This window comes from Bos indicus, chromosome 4 (genome assembly GCF_029378745.1).
Source record: "Bos indicus isolate NIAB-ARS_2022 breed Sahiwal x Tharparkar chromosome 4, NIAB-ARS_B.indTharparkar_mat_pri_1.0, whole genome shotgun sequence".
Lineage (NCBI taxonomy): Eukaryota > Metazoa > Chordata > Mammalia > Artiodactyla > Bovidae > Bos > Bos indicus.
Window position 1 is genome coordinate 79,258,936 of NC_091763.1, and position 21,606 is coordinate 79,280,541.

General features: G+C 40.6%; 1 protein-coding gene across 5 annotated transcripts in view; it reads left to right on the forward strand.

Moving 5' to 3' along the window:
• GLI3 (GLI family zinc finger 3) overlaps positions 1-21,606 on the forward strand; it is a 318,095-nt gene that overhangs the window by 193,960 nt on the left and 102,529 nt on the right. For all 5 annotated transcript variants that reach the window (XM_070788049.1, XM_070788047.1, XM_070788050.1 and 2 more), the window contains one exon: positions 18,726-18,931. In XM_070788049.1, coding sequence (XP_070644150.1) covers positions 18,726-18,931 — 206 coding nt within the window. The remainder of the gene's footprint in view (positions 1-18,725; positions 18,932-21,606) is intronic.

Genomic DNA, 21,606 nt, shown 5'->3' on the forward strand with positions numbered 1-21,606 from the left:
GAATCTGTGACAACATCATGACCCTAGTACATATATGCCCATATGCCAGTTTTTTCTCTTGCCCTCTGTCCTCATGTGCAGATCTGCTGAGAGTGTTTTGTATAAACTCTGGTTGTACCTTCTGCACTTTCTCCCACATTCCCTAGTGATGCTGCACGTGTTCCTGGGCCACCAACACCACGTCTGCCACGTGAATGTGTGAATGTGGCTCAGATCGATTCCCTTTGGAGGAAGAAGGTCACTGGAAAACTGTACTGCCCTGTTTGATTAAAAGCTTCAACAATGTTAAAGTATAAGTACTTAAACATAGATGCCCATATTTGTATTTTTCTTGTATTTTAAACACAAGTTTTCCTTTGTGTTTAAAATTATAGACTTGATTTGAATCCAGCTTGGGTATATACTAGCAGATTACCTAGGCTGCCCAAGCCCAGTTTCATTATTCAATCCCATTTGATACCAAAAATTCAAGGAAGGAGCGAATAGATAGCACACAACACAGTCTCATCATATGCTATGCTATGCTATGCTAAGTCGCTTCAGTCGTGTCCGACTCTTTGTGACCCCCTAGACGGCAGCCCACCAGGCTCCCCCGTCCCTGGGATTCTCCAGGCAAGAACACTGGAGTGGGTTGCCATTTCCGTCTCCAATGCATGAAAGCGAAAAGTGAAAGTGAAGTCACTCAGTCATGTCCAACTCTTAGCGACTCCATGGATTGCAGCCTAACAGGCTCCTCCATCCATGGGATTTTCCAAGCAAGAGTACTGGAGTGGGGTGCCATTACCTTCTCCGAGTCTCATCATAAGTATTTGGCAAATGGCAGAATGACTGAATACTTGTCTGTTACTGTATTTAAGCTTTCTATTCAGACGTGTTCATCCATTTTTCACCTTTTAACATCTCTGAAATTGGAATGTATCTTACAAGCAGTTATGTTTGTAAGTTGCTTTTGATGAGGTGGCAGTCATGAGGAAGTTTCAGGTATCTCTCTTTTTAAATTTTATTTTGTTATTTCTTTAAATTAAAATTATCATAATTTTACTTATTTATGTGGCTGCACCGAGTCTTCGTTGCGGCATGTGGGATCTTCAGTCTTCGTTGCGGCATCTTTAGTTGTGGCTGAAACTCTTAGTTGTGGCACGTGGGATCTAGCTCCCTGACCAGGGATCAAACTCAGGCCTCCTGCATTGGGAGCACAGTCTTAGCTACTGGACCATGAGGCAAGACCCTAAAATTTAATTTAGTGTTAATTTAATTTTGTGAGTTTTACAGGTACAGCAAAAAGGGTATCTTAATAAAGTTACTTTGTTTAGATGTTTCTTATACAGTGATATATAACAAAATCTGTCTGACTAAGCCCGAAAGAGCTCTTTTCATAAGTATAAAGTGAAAATTGAAAATGATAAGAAAGAACTATTCTTCTGAGTGGTTCCTAAAATAATGCTGGGTCTTTAGATCAATAGCATCTGAACTTTGATGAAATACAGTATAGATCATATATATATACGATACATATTGTATGTACACATATATAATCAACAAAAGATGATTTCATTGTCAAGGATTTTTTTCCCTCAAGAACCCAGCCAATTTCTCCTCCATGTTGTAGTAAAGGACCTCATTGCAGACTGAAAAGTTAAAATGTAAAGGGAGTGTTTTCCAAATGCTCTTGCTGCCTGAATCAGAGAAAATGAAAAAGGAGGCCGCCTTCAGCCTGTAATAGTATAAAGCAAGGAAGCATGTGCTGCTTGCTGGCTGTGTTGGTGTATTTGTACAGATGCATAGCACAGGCTCTCAGAGGGTAAGACTTCATGATTAATGGTGTTTATTCTTGACAGAAGCCTCCTTTATTTATCTGCAATACAGTTTAGTGATTTTATCAGGCACCTGAATGAGAAATATTCAGTCATACCAATATTGCAGTGTAAATTGAGTAGAGTCACTTTTTATTATATCTTTCTGCCTTATCATCTGCACAGTAATTTTCTAGCAGCGGTTTGATATGGAAAGGCTGGATTTAGCTGTACTTGACACAAAGCCTCTTCAATTTCCCCTAAAAGTTCAGGCTGCTCTTAGAAACGTGTGTGAGTGTGTGTGTGTGTGTGTGAGTGTGTGAGTGTGTATATAATATATAAACCCTCTCTGTTATCCAAGCAATTTCAGGATTTGAAAGAATAAAGATAAAATGCACAAACCTGGATGGGAAAAGTGTTGTTAATATAAAAACATTTAATAGTGGTGAACTCACAGGTAAAAGCTCCTTTAGGATTTAAGCTGAGGCTCAGTCCCGAACTGTGCACGTGGCTACAGGGTCCCACCTTTTGCTCGTCCATCACCATCCAATTCAGTCTACATAAGGCCAGACCCTATCGTCTCCAGGGAGAAATATCAGAGTTGAACACCAGAGTGGCCTGGGGCAGGGGGACATTGACTGTAATGATGATGGCAGTGCCATTCAAAAGAATGAGCAAAAGACGCAGAAAACAAACTTATGGTGACCAAAAGGGAGCAAGGGGAAGTATAAATTAGGAGTTTGGGATTAACATATACACACTCTTATATGTAAAATAAACAACAAGGACCTACTGTGTAGCACAGGGAACTCTATTCAATATCTTGTAATAACCTATAATGGAAGAGAATGTAAAAACAAAGAATATATATGTGTGTGTGTGTAACTGAATCACTTTACTGTACCGACTCAACATTGTAAATCCACTATATTTCAGTTTAAAAAAATTTAAATTAAAAAAAAAGAAAGGGAGCCAAAAAGAAAAAGTGAGACCTCATTTGTAGGACACTCACGTTGTGTCACTCAATGTTCAAACTCAACTTTATTCAAGTTATAGGCTTCATAACATGAATTGTCAAAGCTGATCAGAGGCAGACAGGAACAAATGGTTTGAATCATAGACAATGCTGGATTTTAGGACCAAAAGACACTTTAACCCTAGTGGGTGAAGTGGAGTTCATCTCATCCAGAACCTCACATTTTACAGATGAGAAAAGTAAAGCCCAAAGAGCGGTTTTCAGAAACTCTGGGGTCCCATGCAGGTTCTCTGAAGATAATCTGAACTGGTAATTTCCATACTTTGTGTAGACATTCCCAGTCAGTTCAGCCTGTCCTTACGTGTGGTATCCGTAGACTTGCTTTCATTGGGAGGAACACAGCACAACCAGAGGCTGTGTGGTTCCTTTTCTAGTGGTCAAACCCACAGTATCTTCAGCCTTTCATGATGTTACTCCCTGTGCTTAGAGTATATTTCTCTAAAACCATAAGAACAAGAATCCTACGGACATTGCTGTCTCCTTATGTAGAGCTTAATGCTTCTTTTCTATTGAATAATACAAATTGTCCCCCCAGGACATTAGATATGCTCCTTTCATATTTAACTTATTTTGGAAAAGTTTGACACCCTCAGAGGGTTAAATTTCTAGAATACTGAGAAGTGTGCCTGGGATACAAAGTCTTAATTATCATGGAGTAGAGTCTTAAAAGATCTAATTCCAGTTAAATCTAAAGAGCATGACACTTTAAAAGGGCCTCTTATTTTCCCCTTTGCTGAGCCGGAGACCCCTAGCAAAACTGGGAGATTTTCTTCTGAAAGAGAGCTATTTAGATAATAATAGTTCCTTGATGGACATCTCTGTTATCACTTAAAATAAGGATGATTTAAAGAATGAGGGAAAGTGTGAGTCAGACACATCTTGCCAAGGATCATAAGAGACAACCCAGAAAACACTCTAGCCTGTAGTTAACAGTCATCATAATAATTACAAGGATTATGATGATGATGGTACTAGAGAAAAAGTCCACACCAGCTCCTGGAAGACACACCTAAGCTCAGTGTGCCAGCCTGCTGTCGATAAAGGATTTGAGCTGGTTCTTCAAGTAATGTTTACAAAATATCAATTAAAACAGAAACCCCATCTCTCTTTGGCTCAGAATTCCAGATGCACCCTGTCTTTGTTATAAATGTCCTCCATACCACCTGTAAAAGGGCTCAACATGAAGCAGGATGAAAAGGGAACCTAACTTCCTGTTTCTTATCAATTATTTCCACCCAGTTTCTGAAGCCTCCTGCTGCAAGGTTTCTCACTTAAATAACAAATCCTGGCTTGGGGGCTCTTGAGATATTTTATATATCTGTTTACTTAAATTGTGGAAATTTCTAGGCAAATGATACAAGCACAGGCTTGTTTGTTCAGTTAATTAAATCAGCAGTTCTAACTGAATCCTGGTTACTATTTACTGTCTTTTTCCTTATACCTGGTGGATATCTTGGCTCAAATCAATAAGTTCCTACCAAAGGTTGTCATGGTTGATAGAATTCTATGTTATTGGAAAAGGTGACATCAAGGAACAAATGTCACAGGACCCAGGAATTTTCTAGATACCGTTGGTTCATGAGAGTTGTGTTTCAACATCTTGCTATTTTGCAATGTATTTTCTTCTTGGAAAAGGACATTATGTTACCATTTTGCCTGCTGTTTATGGGTGGGGAGGGGGGTATCAGTAATTCATCAAATTCCAAAAAATTCAGATCTGTTAGGATGAGTGGAAAGTTGGCAAAAATGTCAGAGAAATCCGACTTTGAAATTTTTGTCCCCACTCCCCTATGTTTTCTTTTATCCTGGCAATGCAGTACTGAACTAACACTGAAGAAAATCATGCCCTTGAATTTACTTTGGGGAAAAAAAAAAAAAATTCCATCCATTTTACTAAGATCAGAAGAAGTCACTAATCTCTTTAGTTTGTCCGAAGAGGTGGGGGGTGGATGACTCCTAGATGGTACTAAGGGTGTCAGAAGAGCTGAACTCAGGCTGGCTCTACAACAACCCCCTCCTGATGGGGTCTTGAGGATGTACAAGGATGCAGTGAAAGCAGTGTGTCTTTGGCCTTGACCATCTAGAGCTCTAGTAGCAATAGCAGTAGCAGGAATAAGCGTGTTGGTCATAAGGGCCAACATTTACTGAGAACTTAGAACGTGACAGGTCCCTGCTAAATGCTTTATGTACATTTTCTTATGAAACATTAAATAGTACAGCACTGCTTTTTCATCTCTGCCTAAAGAGCCTGGAAGCAAAGCAGACTTTTAACTATCTAGTTTACCCAGAATTAAATCTAAGTCTAAGACCTTGCCACTTGGAAGATACAGAGCAGCTGATCAAAAGCACTCTCCCCACTGCCAGGAGAGAAGGAGGAGGAGGCTGAGACAGCACAGCCTCTGGTCCTATGGGTCTGGCTAGATTGGCCTCCCCTATGACTTGTTCCATCAAAAGGAAGCAAGACCATCAAAAGGGAAAAGGGAGCAACTTATTATCTTAGGAAGTGAAAGTCGCTCAGTTGTGTCTGACTTTTTGCGACTCCATGGACTGTACAGCCCATGGAATGCTCCAAGACAGGTTACTGGAGTGGGTAGCCTTTTCCCTCTCCAGGGGGTCTTCCCAATCCAGGAACTGAACCCGGGCCTCCTGCATTGCAGGTGGATTTTTTACCAGCTGAGCCACTTTAGGGAAGGAAGGGAGAAAAAGACAGTGTCTGTTCACTTTGTTACCTCAAAAGCAATTAGGACATGCCTAAGAAAACAAGGCCCCATCAACTGTCCCAGAATCTGACACTGAGACTAGCTCTCTGTCCCCCCACTTCCATCTTCCAGGCAGCAGATTAGGAAGCATCACTGCTGGACAATCTCCTTCTGCACCCACAGCTGTTTTCTCGTCAAGGCAGTATCTCTGTGGATTTTATAAGGGAACATGCAACTATTGGTTCCTCTAGTAACAAGTCCTTATACATGCATTAATAAATCTATAACATGCATTATGTATATTAAATATAAGTTAATACATACTAATTACATTAATAACTAGTTTTCTAAAAATTACATAACAGTAATTTTTTTTTCACTGATTTTGTTTTTACTCACAAACTTTGTAGTCATGGGAGAAGAAGAGAAAGAAGATTTCTCTATTACACATTGCAAAAAGGGAGGTGCCTTTGTGTGGGATATATGGATTCCATTTAGACAACAAGAAAAGCTGCTAAAAATAATCATTTTAGATATCCTCTGCATAAATGGAATTAAAATACTTAAAACTGATAACAGGCTTTTAGAAACAGGTTTGTCAGCTGCCTTGTGGATCAGGGGTACTGTCTACCCATTCCTTTTCTCTTTCTTGCCCTTGGACAGAGGAGCCTGCAGGGCTGCGGTCCATGGGGTCACAGAGTTTGACATGACTAAAGTCACATAGCAGCAGCAGCAACCCTTGTTCCTAAAGCATTAAAGGCACTTTTTCTATACAAGGGTGAATTGGGACAGGAAGAAGCCCCATGCTATGGGATGTGATCATTTGTATCCAAGTGCTTATTTGAACCTATAGTATGTTTAAGAATTCGGTAATAACAGTGAATTGCACATTGTGGTTGCTTGAATGGACTGTCTTTCACATTTTTTGACTCTTCTTGACCTTGAAATCCTAATCTATTAGTATTAAGTTATATTTACAATACTGAGTGGAGACCACTTTTAGCAAATTATATTTTTGCAATTTTATCAGGAAAGAAAAAAATAATTTTTTGTCATAAAACAATTGCATTGTTCTTCTATAAAACAGAACATTGTTCCAGTTGTCAAAGGACACAACTGACATGTATTGTGAATATTTGCTTGGCTTTTCCTTTGATTGACTTGGCTGGAATTTCCTCCCCCAAAGTGAATATGCAGAAGCAGTCTTCCATAGTTTACTTTGAATTGAGACTAATGTGTCCGCTAACTTTTTGTTTTTAATAGTGGTGAGTATCATGTTATTATTTATGATATTTTTAAGCAATATTTTTCAAATTTTTAAAAATACAAGTGCATATCTATTTGATTTTCTGAACTTGATAGGAATGGTTGAAATCACTGTGGAAAATACCGTTTTAACTAACACATATAAAAGCATATAGTTTAACACATATTAAAGCATAAAAGTTTAAACTGATAATAAATAATACACCAATTATATACATATAGCTCTGTGAATTATTATGAGTTAGCACAGTGAAAACGTCTAACCACTAGCCAATTCTAGAAATAGAATCATCATTGGCATCCAGAAGCTCTCCCTGGGCACACCCATCCTAATACTCAAGGGTAAACAGTTTCCTGACTGTCCCAATGCTAAAGTTCAGGTTTGTCTGTTATTGGACTTTAAAGTATATTATGTTCTTTCATACCAGGCTTCTTATCCTCAACATTATGTTTGTGAGATTTTTCCACATTATGGTTTGTTCATTTTTATAGCTGTTCACTCTTTCATTATATAAATTGTTAATCCATCCTACTCTTGATAGATATTTGGTTGTGGGTCAATTTTAACATGCATGAATAATCTTCCTCTGAATATTCTAGTATATTCTGACTGATGTGGCAATATTATAGGGAACACATCAAGGAAAGGAATTGCTGGACCATTAGGGTGTGCATCTGTTTGAGTAGGTAATGCCTAGCTGTTTGCCAGTGAAATTGGGCCAACTTATACTCAGGTCGTTTGAGAGTTCCTGTTGCTCCATATCCTCAATGATACATGGTGCTGTCAGTGTTTTTAACTTTAGCCATTCTACTGAGTTTTAAAAAATTAATTAAGTATAACATTGTGTTAGTTTCAGCTGTACAGTGCTGTGATTCACTTATCTATACATACATTTTTCTGATTATATGAAGTCATGTAAAGATAAATATTATATGATATCACTTGTATGTGGAATCTAAGAAATAATACAAGTGATGCTATATGCAAGACAGAAACAGACTCACAGACCTGTAAACAAATTTATAGATACCAAATGAGGAAGGGTGGGGATAAATTAGGAATATGGAGTAACAGATATAAACTACTATATACAAAGTAGATAAGCAATCAGGATTTATTGTATAGCACCGAGAACTGTATTCAGTATCATTAATATACATTTAATATCATGTAATAACATTCTAGTGGGTGTTTAATGATAATTCATTAAGGCTTTAATTTGCACAGCAGACTAAAATTAAAAAATAATTTACCTGAAAAAATACTTGGAATATATAAGTTAAAATATTGGTGTTGGTTAGATTTGATAGCTTGGATATAGGGAATGACTATTTTTGAAAAAAAAAATAGCCTCAACTTTTCAATCCATGGATATAAATTCCTTTTACAAAGACATAAATAGGAAATAAAAATAAGAAAGTCATTTTCAAATTTCTTGAAATGCTGTTTCTCCATTAAAACAAATACCTTCTCTCTCTTTTGTTAAAGAAATCAACCATAGCCCTTGAATTCTCCATATAAGAAAATCCTTTCTGGCTTACTTCACTCTGTATAATAGGCTCCAGTTTCATCCACCTCATTAGAACTGATTCAAATCTCCATTGTGTATATGTACCACAGCTTTCTTATCCATTCATCTGCTGATGGACATCTAGGTTGCTTCCATGTCCTGGCTATTATAAACAGTGCTGCGATGAACATTGGGGTACACGTGTCTCTTTCAATTCGGGTTTCCTCAGTGTGTATGCCCAGCAGTGGGATTGCTGGGTCATAAGACAGTATACTAACGCATATATGTGGAATTTAGAAAGATGGTAACAATAACCCTGTATACGAGACAGCAAAAGAGACACTGATGTATAAAACAGTCTTTTGGACTCTGTGGGAGAGGGAGAGGGTGGGATGATTTGGGAGAATGGCATTGAAACATGTATATCATATATGAAATGAGTCGCCAGTCCAGGTTCGATGCACGATACTGGATGCTTGGGGCTGGTGCACTGGGACGACCCAGAGGGATGGTACGGGGAGGGAGGAGGGAGGAGGGTTCAGGATGGGGAACACGTGTATACCTGTGGCAGATTCATGTTGATATATGGCCAAACCAATACAATATTGTAAAGTTAAAAAATAAAATAAAAAGAAAACATTTCTAAAAAAAGAGAAGAAAATCCTCAGTTCCTGAGGATTAATGTGTACATTAAATGATGAACCTTCATCTTCAGTAGCTACTTCTGTTCAACTCTTATCTTCTTTTGGTAGCACAGTTCATGGTGTATATTTTTCATATCCAGGGTGCATCCTGGAAGGCTCCCATTGAGGCATTTTGACTCATCAGATAATACTTGGTCTCTACACACTTTATGCATGTGTGCATTTCCCCCCATTTGAGTATAAACTGAGAGCAGGGACCGAACGACCATATATTATGTTTCTTGAAATTGCCGCAAATGTTTAAATCGTAATGGGTTCTTAGTAAATGGATTTTTCAATAAAATATATATCAAATGAACATTTCATTGAAATATTCATCTGTGTGGTTATACATGTAGCTCTGAAAAATTGAGATCCAATATGGTAAATTTGTAAAAGGCCTAAGTCAGTTAAAAATTCATGGGAAATATTCTTTAGCTGCAGAGATGATGAAAATGGGATTTGAAACTGAACCATCTTATCAGCTAGGGTCCTGGCAGTTTCATGGAGTGGATATTTACAGAGGTAAGGACAAGGTCAAGGGCTTGGAAAGTGAGAGTAAGACTTCTAGGAGTAGCAAAAGTTTGAGGAGGTTATCACCTCTAGCTTGAAGGTACAAACAGAGGGGAAGGGGTCAGTGAGGGAAGAGGGGTCACGCTCTGGGAGTTTTCCCCATTTTCCGTGGGGAAAGTGCCATCAGCAGAACTGTAGCTAGTGAAAGGGAGTGAGGGGAATTAATACCATGACTTCTCTCCCCTCTGCCACCAGCTCCTGCCAGTGGATCTCATTAATGGAATCCAGAGGAAGGGTGAGCCTGCTGATTCAGACCACAAAGTCCAGCCTTCAGGGCATGCGGTGGTTCTGGGGTGAAGGGTGACAGGTGGAATAACCAGCACAACCATCTGTACACCGCAGAGCCGTGTGATGTTTCTGGGCAGAACTCATCTGAAAGCTCACCTTGAATAGAGGAGAAGACCATGTCAGGACTATGCAAATTTCCAGTGATGTCTGGTGTATTAGTTGTGGACATTTAGTTATCTGTTTCTGTCATTGTATGGAAAGCAACATTTTTTATTATAAATTTTGGTTTATTAAAGCTGTGCTTATAGAGTAATTAATTAGTTGGTTAAAAATACATTATAAGGGGGAACTCCCCTTAGTTGTCTGTTAAGCTATTATTTGAATATGAAGAGTGTCTACTTGTTATGGAAAGAACAAAATTAAACAAAAAATTAACTTCCTATGTAGGAAAACACCCAATATTTCAATCTTCTGGGAGTTGAAACTCTCATGCATACCCCAAAATGTCAGGGGTATGTGTAACATTTCCAATGTCCCAAGCAATAGGAAAGCAAATGGTATAGTCTACCCTGTAAACCTTGCTTAATGCTCTCATAATGGGTAATGCAAGTGATTAAACACTGTGATTTTAATCTTGGCGTTTTAGTAACCCAATAAGATAGATGAAAAGGCAGTAACAAATTCAATACTATATAATGATATTTCATTCTAACTAAGAAGTCCAGTTATTCTCTGCAATACATGTTTTTGTTTCTAAGTTTATCATAGTTTAAAATGCTCTAATATTAATCCTCTGTGCTTTTTATTGTAATAGATTTCCATGACTTTATAAAAGAATTAATCTGAGGTTAAATTATTTCCACAAACAAACTCAAAATATTGCTTTATTGTCTTTGGGGAGAACATGAAAATAATTGCCACCTGCTTTCTTGTCCAAAGCTATACTTCATTTATGCATTGGGTAACATGGAAGCAAAATGGCAACCACTCACTGGGTCTTCATGCCCTTGGGAAGACAGAGAGCTGGAAGTGCTACAGGGGATGCTATCCCTGGGTGGGCAGGCTGGGGTCCTATATGCATAAGCCAAGATGCAGAGGTCGTGAATGACAACTCCTCCCCCTAGTGATGCTTTGGTTGCCCAGACAACCCTCTCCAGCTTGGGCATCTTTTTGCTAGATAGTCGTTGTATGTATGAGGGGTCACAGGCATGTGCCTGTACTCTTTGGCTACAACATAAATAGCATGGGATCTCTGTTCTGGGAGCAGTTCTAAATTTTAGTCTTCCTCCTGGGATGTTTGTTGTTTGTTTTTTTCCTCCATGGTTTGTGCTTGCTTTCCAACCACTGAGGCACACACAGACCCAGAACAGAGAGAGAAGAGAAAACTACAAAGACAGAAGGTCATGAGAGGCTAACAGTAATCTTTAATTCAAACTGTGTGTATCCACTAAAAATATAAACCATGAAAGTAACACTATAATTTTTTCCTGATGCTCCTGTAATTCACAAATTAAGGGTTTTTTTTTTTAACAAGCTTGACAAATATTTACCAAGTCAACTTTATGATAGTTTGTGAAATAATATATATCATTTATATGGAAAATTTGGTGACTGCCTTCCTCGCATGTCACATCTTCCTTCAGGAGAATTTACCCCCCTGGTCACCATCTTCAATGGGTCTTTCGTTCAGAGGTGATACACATCTGCCTATTAAAGGTAGTAAGCTTAGCCTTCCCCCTCAAAATTTCTTTATAGTTAAAATAACTAACAAATGACCTGGATGCCAAGAATTTGAAAGTGCCTCTCTTAGGTAATGTTAAAAGTAGCTTTATCGAAAAACTATAGTTTGTATATATTTATCTGCTGCCAATGCAGGAGATATAAGAGATGTGGGTTCGATCCCTAGGTTGGGAAGATCCCCTGGAGGAGGGCATGGCAACCCACTCCAGTATTCTTGCCTGGAGAATCCTGAGGACAGAGGAGCCTGGTGGGCTGTGGTTCATGGGGTCTCAAATAGACATGCCTGAAGCGACCTAGCATGCACGCAGAACATACACATGCATGTCAGGTGGCTGCGGGGGCCATAGTAGTTCAAGGCTGGATGCTCAGTGTTGATGGCGTAGAAACTCATTTTTGTCTGGCTTCAGCACTAGAGAAATGTCACAATAGCCTGGCTCACAAGAGTCTGATGTAGAGACAGAATGAGTAAGTCATCAACTTTCAGTGAGAAATTGAACAGCAAGGGAATGAGAACACCAGTCTCCACAAGTCTTGTCATTTAGACATTTGTTTGCTCACATGAAAAAGTTTTGTTGGGTGGTTCTGACAACCACCAAGAACATCAGTGGCCTCTGTCATTTACTTACCTAGTGCCCAGTGCTGGCCATGACAGAGGCCTGGCAGGGAGATGCCGTTGTTCCATTTCCTATATAAAGTAACATGCCTCAGTGAGAGAGCCAGGAATGAGCCTGAGTTTAAGTCCAGTTCCTTCCAAGCTCTTGCATTTAATGATAACTGAGTTCATGTTCTTAACCGCCTTATGTGGTTTTATGATTTTGAGTGGAGGGTACTGGGAAATCCAAGGAGATGCTCCCGGGGTTCTGTCAGATTGGGGAACAAAGCAGACAGGTATGTTTCTATCATAAGATTTGCTTTGAAAACAGGGTTCCGATATCTGTGCTTGAAAATCACATAGTATGCTATATTTGCCATCCCTACTCCAGTACTTTGGCCACCTCATGTGAAGAGTTGACTCATTGGAAAAGACTCTGATGCTGGGAGGGATTGGGGGCAGGAGGAGAAGGAGACGACAGAGGATGAGATGGCTGGATGGCATCACTGACTTGAGGGACGTTAGTCTGAGTGAACTCCAGGAGTTGGTGATGGACAGGGAGGCCTGGCGTGCTGCGATTCATGGGGTCACAAAGAGTCGTACACGACTGAGTGACTGAACTGAACTGAATATGCATGTGTGATTACGTGTTTATATAAGTAATATGTGGGCTTCCCAGGTGGCTAAGTTGTAAAGATTCTGCCTGCCAGTGCAGGAGATGCAGGCGTAATTCCTGGTCAGGAAGATCCTCTGTAGGAGGAAATGGCAACCCACTCCAATATTCTTGCTTGGAAAATTCCATCGACAGAGGAGCCTGGCGGGCTACAGTCTATAGGGTCGCAAAGAGTCAGACATGACTGAGCAACTGCGTACACACACATGTGAGTATATATATGTACATATATACATATCTGTTTCTACTGTGTACATGTATATATTAGGGGTAGAATATATTAGTATAATTTATGATATAAGTATGTATGTATTTAATATTCGTTAGATGCTAGGCTCAGTACATGAGGCTTTAGTTATATTCACTTGCCAGCCCTCCCAAGACGTAGGTATCCCCCTATTGGATGATTTAGGACAAGTAAAAGTGTTAGTGGCTCAGTCATGTACGACTCTTGGTGATTCTGATAGCTTACGGTGAATGGTGTAGGATTCATCATCTCTAAAGAACATTTAACTTTGGGACCAGGAACCAGGCTTGATCACTCAAGAGTTTTGGTGTAGCAGAGTTTTATTAAAGTATAAAAAGGGACAGAGAAAGCTTCTGACACAGACATCAGAAGGCGGGCGTAGAGTGCCCCCTTCACTAGTATTAGCAAGGGAGCTATATACTTTTTAATTGGTTATTACAATAAATCAAAAGAATGTCTCAAGGTGGTAAAGATCTTACCAGACCCACTCCCACCATTTACATTTTAAGATGATAGGATTCAGTTCAGTTCAGTCACTCAGTCGTGTCCGACTCTCTGCAACCCCATGAACTGCAGCATGCCAGGAGAAGGCAATGGCACCCCACTCCAGTACTCTTGCCTGGAAAATCCCATGGACAGAGGAGTCTGGTGGGCTGCAGTCCATGGGGTCGCTAAGAGTCGGACACGGCTGAGTGACTTCACTTTCACTTTTTACTTTCATGCATTGCAGAAGGAAATGGCAACCCACTCCAGCATTCTTGCGTGGAGAATCCCAGGGACAGGGGAGCCTGGTGGGCTGCAGTCTGTGGGATCCCACAGAGTTGGACACGACTGAAGCGACTTAGCAGCAGCAGCAGCAGCAGCAGCAGGCCTCCCTGTCCATCATCAACTACCGAAGCTTACTCAAACTCATGTCCATTGAGTTGGTGATGCTATCCAACCATCTCATCCTCTGTCGTCCCCTTCTCCTCTCTCCTTCAGTCTTTCCCAACATCAGGGTATTTTCAAATGAGTCAGCTCTTTGCATCAGGTGGCCAAAGTACTGGAGTTTCAGCTTCAGCATCAGTCCTTCCAATGAACATTCAGGACTGATTTCCTTTAGGATGGACTGGTTGGATCTCCTTGCAGTCCAAGGCACTCCCAAGAGTCTTCTCCAACACCACGGTTCAGAAGCATTTCTTTGGCGCTCATCTTTCTTTTTGGTCCAACTCTCACATCCATACATGATCACTGGAAAAACCATAGCCTTGACTAGACGGACCTTTGTTGGCAAAGTAATGTCTTTGCTTTTTAATATGCTGTCTAGGTTGGTCATAGAATTTCTTCCAAGGAGCAAGTGTCTTTTTATTTCATGGCTGCAGTCATCATCTGGAGTGATTTTGGAGCCCCTGCAAAATAAAGTCTGCCACTGTTTCCACTGTTTCCCCATCTATTTGCCATGAAGTGATGGGACCAAGTTTTCTGAATGTTGAGCTTTAAGCCAACTTGTTCCCTCTCCTCTTTCACTTTCATCAAGAGGCTCTTTAGTTCTTCTTCGCTTTCTGCCATAAGGGTGGTGTCGTCTGCATATCTGAGGTTATTGATATTTCTTCTGGCAACCTTGATTCCAGCTTGTGCTTCTTCCATCCCAGCGTTTCTCATGATGTACTCTGCATATAAGTTAAATAAGCAGAGTGACAGTATACAGAAATAGATGTTTTTCTGGAACTCTCTTGCTTTTTTGATGATCTAACAGATGTTGGCAATTTGATCTCTGGTTCCTCTGCCTTTTCTAAAACCAGCTGAACATCTGGAAGTTCAACGTTCATATATTGTTGAAGCCTGCCTTAGAGAATTTTGTGCATTACTTTACTAGCATGTGGGATGAGTGCAATTGTGTGGTAGTTTGAGCATTCTTTGGCATTGCCTTTCTTTGGGATTGGAATGAAAAGTGATCTTTTCCAGTCCTGTGGCCACTGCTGAGTTTTCCAAATTTGCTGGCATATTCAGTGCAGCACTTTCACAGCATCATCTTTTAGGATTTGAAACAGCTCCACTGGAATTCCATCACCTCCACTAGCTTTGTTTGTAGTGATGCTTCCTAAGGCCCACTTGACTTCACATTCCAGGATGTCTGGCTCTAGGTGAGTGATCATACCATCGTAATTATCTGGGTCATGAAGATCTTTTTTGTATAGTTTTTCTGTGTATTCTTGCCACCTCTTCTTAGTATCTTCTGCTTCTGTGAGGTCCATACCATTTCTGTCCTTTATCGAGCCCATCTTTGCATGAAGTGTTCCCTTGCTATCTCTAATTTTCTTGAAGAGATCTCTAGTCTTTCCCATTCTATTTTTTTCCTCTATTTCTTTGCACTGATCACTGAGATGACAGGATTAGAATTAATAGTAGAAAGATCTTATAGACCCACTCTGGTAATACTATACATTTTAAGATAACAGGATTAGTCAGAAGGTTTTCAAGAAGGAGAAACTATCCTCAAACAGGATACATTGTTGTTATATAATCATTGGTACAGAGTTTAAGCTGAGTTGTTTTGTTGTGAAATCATCAGCTCTGGGCTTAAAGAAAAAAAAGTTTTATGTGACTAAAATTAAGAAATATAGAAAAAATGTTTGTCCTTTTTTCCCTTGAGAATTGAGACCCTTATCTCCTCCATGAGAGCCCCTTCTCCTCCTGAGGGACCCTGGACTTCTTATTAACCTGCCTAGTGATTGACTGTCTCAATTCCATGGACTGTAGCCCGCCAGGCTCCTCTGCCCATGGAATTCTCCAAGCAAGAGTACTGGAGTGGATGTCCATTCCCTTCTCCAGGGGATCTTCCCGACCCAGGGATTGAACCTGGGTCTTCTGCACTGCAGGCAGCCTGTTTACCACATGAGCCACCAAGAGGGGTTCCTATCACAGCCAAGATCACACAGCTTCTTGTCCCTTTCTTGGCAGTTCCCTTCATCCACAAGCCCTTCCACAGTACCACTGCTCTGATGATCTGAGTCAGTCGTCTCCAGAATTCCTGATGAGCCCACCCAGAGTGACCCTCATGAACCATTTTCCTGTTGAATCCAGGGGCTGGCTGTCCTTTGTCTACTAGATCTTTTCTTTAGGGCAGTTGACACCTTGCAGCTTTCATAATTGCATACCTGTTTGAAAACATGTCCCGCTATCTCATTGAGAAAGAGGTGACCCCAAATCTTGCCTGTATTGTCTCTGAAGGGGAGTGACATGCATGCATATGACGTTCACCAGAGTGTGTGGAGTTGCCTGACTTTATCTCCAGATCTTGGAGGTAACAACACTCTTTTCTGCTGTTGCCCCACACTGGTGTGGAAGCGAGGATGGAGCCTGGGTGTTCCTTTTGGGAAAGAGGTGCCCAGGTCTTGATTCATTACTCATAGAATAGTTATCGTCAGTCTTCTGTGGAAACAGGTCAAATGAAAGTGAAGGGGATGGTGCGCATGTTGACATCCACAAATTTGTGAGAAGAGAAAAGCGAGTGTTTTTCTGCTCCTTTGGGACTGGTGACCACCTCAGCCTGACATCTATAATGTTCTTATTGTTCTAAATGCTGGTTCCCCTCCCCCCATCTATTATTCTTCAATGGAATCTAAGCTGTTAGGAATATTCTTACTACCATTTTCAATTCTGGAACTTGAGAAAGATTACAGGGACCAATTTTTTGCCTCACAAAAAAACCGATAAGCAATGGCATCACCTTCACTGATTCAGAGTGAGTTCTTCATGGATCATAAAAAAAGCTTGTCTAGGAGATATCATCTCATGGATCTCGAAATGCCTGCTTCTCTACTGACATGTCTGTTCTTGTGGCATCTGTCTCTCCTCATAAATCCACAAGTGAGCCGTATTTTGTAATAATCACTTGGGAATCAGATTGGAAGGATTGATTTTCCTTTCCGGTAGAAAATGAAGAGTTTGAGAGTCCCATGTTCTCTAAAGTAGCAGCAGGTCTAAACGGAGCTTCAGATTTAACCAATGACACGGAGCTAATTTATTTTGTAGGAAAGAGCTAAAATAGGATGGACTAATAGATCCTGCCAATTTCTGTTTTCTAAGTGATTATGGAAAGCCTCAAGTTGTTTGGAAAAGACGTAACTATTTTCAGGTGGTAACTTCTCACCCTGCCCACATGTAAATTTAGAAAACTCTGGATTTGTAGTTTATTTCTCCAGAAGTGGCATCTTAAGAACAAATAAAAAGCCTCTTTTTTTTTTTTTTTAAGTTCAAAATGGTAAAAAAAAGTAAGAAGGAGAAAGTCAGGAGAATCCCCTCTCTCTCGTGTATTTTAACCTCTTTGATTTTCTACTGGGAGAAAATTCACAGTATGAGCTTTGGTTTCATTTAATTCAGTGCCTGCTCTGTGCACTTGGAAGAAGGGCTTCTCCCAGGATTCCATTCTAATGGGGTTGGGGCCAGAGCCCCGGCTGTGTGTGCCTTTGCTGGGGAGGCGGGATGAGAAATTGTTTCTCCTCCCTTTCCTTTCACTCCTAAAGCCAGTGCCCTGAGAGGAGTTTGCAGTCAGTACATCCCGCTCTATCACAGCTTCGCCTTTTTATGGCCATATTCTCTGTGAATGAAAAAAGAGAAAGTACAAGTGTTTAGCCTGTCAGAGCCAGTTCACTGGATTATCCACACAAAACGTTTTCTATTAGAGGAGGGACAGGGCGGTGAGGGGGTGTTCCACAGACTGGCCATTCTACAAACGCCTGTGCGCAGGGCGTGGGGCCGGCTCTGGGAAGGGAATCCCTGGAGTGGGTGGGGTATGGTGGCAGCAAGGTGTGCCTTAGAATTTATTTGCATCAGCCAAAAGCTTACACTCTGCCTTTGCTCCTTACAACTAGGACATGAGCTGAATCTTTTCCAACTTTCTGTCCCCGCACTTCATTACTGATTGTTCACTGATTGTGGCCAATCAGGAAGCCACATGCAAAAAAAGTATGAGAGAAAGCTGCCTCCTATGGCCGCCTTCAAAACAGGGAAACACATGGTAGAAAATGGTTTTACTCACCACTGCAAGACCCAGAGCACTAAAGCTGGAGCATGGCCTTATAGACTGTCAATTTCATGCTTCTTACAGACTCTTGCAATTAGACTTTTTCTTATTTGTAGACATCTCTGCCTTGTGCATGCTCAGACTTCCAAACCAGCCAAATCTTCCTTTTCTTTCTCTCTCCTTTTTTTTCTTTCCTTCCACCCTTCCTTCCTTTCTCCCTTTCTTTCTTTCTCTTCCCTTCCTCTCTCCCTCCCTTCCTTCCTTTCTTTTTCTTTCTTTCTTTTTTTTTTTTAATGAAACACTGTGATGGTGAGAGGTAAGTTCAGCAGTGAAATTAACATTCACATCAAATGGAAAATAGAATCACAACTACCTCAAGCTCAGATGCCTGTTTAGAATTTCTTCTCATGAAGAAAACCAAAGACTTTATTTTCCTGGATTGCGAGTGCCAGAAAATTTCTCAAAGGTCAAATGTCTTTGCCTAAACAATTGTATAGTAGCATTCTGCCTGCATTATGTCACTGTGATCTTTAAGGTCCTAGTACTAGAAATGTAAATGCCTGATATTTTTTCCCCCAAGACACCTTGAAATCGTGCTTATTTTCTTTCACAGACAGCCTCTGCCTGTGGAGCTCTTGTCTCATGTATACCTGTTGTGTCTGCTTTTCTTTTTACCTAGGCCTTCTGCCTTATCTAGTAGCCCCACGTATTCTGACCTGCCCTTCATCAGGATCTCCCCACATCGGAACCCTGCTGCAGCTTCCGAATCCCCCTTCAGCCCCCCGCATCCCTACATCAACCCCTACATGGACTACATCCGGTCCCTGCACAGCAGCCCATCCCTCTCCATGATCTCGGCCGCTCGTGGGCTGAGCCCCACAGATGGTGAGTTTCAGACCAGCCTGTCCTGCTTCCGCACATCATGGGACGTGGTAAAGAGTAGCTGATGTGTTTGTGTCCTGTGTGCCAGGGGCTGTGCTAAGTGCTGTGATTGCATGCTCTTTTTTCAGCGTTATGACACCTCCATGAGGGTGAGGATATAATCTCCATTTTCAGATGAGGATTTGGCAGAGGGGCCAAGTAACTTGCAACCTGGTTCCTTGGCTAGTAAGTGACAGAGGTGGAACTCAAGAGCCAGAATGTTTTGACGCCCAAATCCTCTTATTCACTACTCTGTTTTGTGGCTCTGTTTAGACTGACCCTGTTGCCATTCCTGTGTTGTACTTGTGTAACCAGCACATTTTGCTCGCCTTCTGAGGAACACTGTTTAGGTCTGAAGGGCACATGTATACAGATGTGTCCATTGGAGCAGCACTTTTCACACTCCACTGTGCATATACATCACCTGGGGATGGTGATAAAATATGCTTCCTGGTGGGATGGGTCTGGGGGGCTGAGGTTCTGCACTTCTGAGAGGCCTCCAGGTCATTTCAGTGGTGCGGGTCCAGGGACCACATTCTGAATAGCAAGATCTTAGAGAACATGATGGCCTAGCCCTGTTGTATGTGCCCTCTGTCCTTGACCATGCCACATGAACACTGCAAGAGGGATACTGTGGGCCAAGAAACGACCTTTGACTTTAATTCTCTTATACAGGATGCTCATTTTCAGCTCCCAAGGACCAGATTCCTGTTGTTCTGTGAGCCTCCCAATTAATTATTGTCACCTGACTTTTAAATTGGAGCTGTTCATTCCACAACTGTCCATGATTAAAATGCTCCTTTGGGGCCTACTGTGTAGCACAGGGAACTCCACTCAATATTCTATAATAGCCTATATGCAAAAAGAATCTAAAAAAGAGTGGAAATATGTGTATGTATAACAGATTCATTTTGCTGTACATCCAAAACTCACACAGCATTATAAATCAACTATACCCCAAAACAACAACAAAAAAGTTTTTAATGTCCTTTTGGTTCAGAAAGCACATTTCCCATTTCATGAACACATGTACAAACTCACCTGTCTACAATTGATAGAATCTGTGTTAAGGCTCAGAATGGCTTACGCTGTACTGATGACAAGTACAGAACTGTGAGTTCTCTGCAGCAAACCACAAATTGCTGGTGCTCGTGCAGGCGCACATGGACTCTGGCTTACCCAGCAGTGTTTGCCCCTGCACAGCTCATATTCTCTGTGCACACACTTCCCAGGGCTGGTTGTGCATGGTGGGGATAGTAGGTAGAAGCAGCCTGAAATTTCTCAGTAAGGATTAACCCAGTCATACTTCCAGGAGTGGCTGGGCTCCAGCAACAGCTGCTGACTCACTTTTTTTCCCCCTCTGATTCAGTGCAGTGGATATACATGTATAGTACCCAAGGAAGAAGTTTTGCCATTTGGACAAGATGCACACTTTAAAAATACAACTGTAAAAGAGTGAGATCGGAGTTTGTTCTGCTTTGGATTTGGTTTTCCAGTGGGAAAAATGGAGAGTCACCTCCATAGAATACTTGGGACTCCGTGAAAGTGACTCTCAAGAACAGAGGGAAAGAAAGGTAGACAGATCAGCTGACGATGGGCTTGTAATGATGCCTGGCTTCCAGAAATTTTGTGGGGCCACTGAAGGTGGTACCTCTAATTAAAACATCTTATCATCTGCTTTTCATAGTGTTTGATGATAAGTATAAATAAAACATTTTTTATGACTTCTGCATTTTTCGTCCTGCCTTACAGGAGGCCAATTAATACCCAAAGTCAAGTCACTCATATTTGTCTCTTGCAGTCCATGATTTTTGTATATATCTATCTTCATGATGTAGGAAAAGTATGAAATATAAAGAAGAATAAATAAAAGATAATATAAGATATATAAAAGAATATTTTAAAAAGGATGAAATAATACCATTTGTAGCAACATGTTGGACCTAGAGATGATCTACTAATTGAAGTTAGTCAGACAGAGAAAGACAAATATATCACTTATAAGTGGACTCTAAAAAAAAAAGATACAAATTAACTTATTTACAGGCTTCCCAGGTGGCACAGTGATAAAGAATCTGGTTGCCATTGCAGGAGATGGTAGAGATGCAAGTTCGATCCCTGGGCTGGGAAGATCCCCTGGAGGAGGAAATGGCAACCCACTCTAGTATTCTTGCCTGAAAAATTCCATGGACAGAGCAACCTGGTGGGCTCCAGTCCATGGGGTTGCAGAGTCAGATGAGATTGAGTGAGCACGCATGTGCGTGCGTGCACACACACACACACACACACAACTTATTTACAAAACAGAAATAGACTCATAGACTTAAAAAACAAACATGGTTTGGGAAAGAGGGTAGGAGGGATAAATTAGGAATTTGGTGTTAATGGATACATACTACTATATGTAAAATAGATAAACAATGTACTGTATAGTACAGAGAACTATTAATATATTCTGTATCTTATAATACATATCCTGGGAAAGAATATGAAAAAAAATATGTGTATATATAACTGAATCACTTTACTCTATATCTGAAACTAATATAACATTGTAAATCAACTATACTTCAGTAAATAAAAAGTATTTGAACACAAATATAAAGCATACCTAGACCTGTTGTTAGAATGCCAGTGTT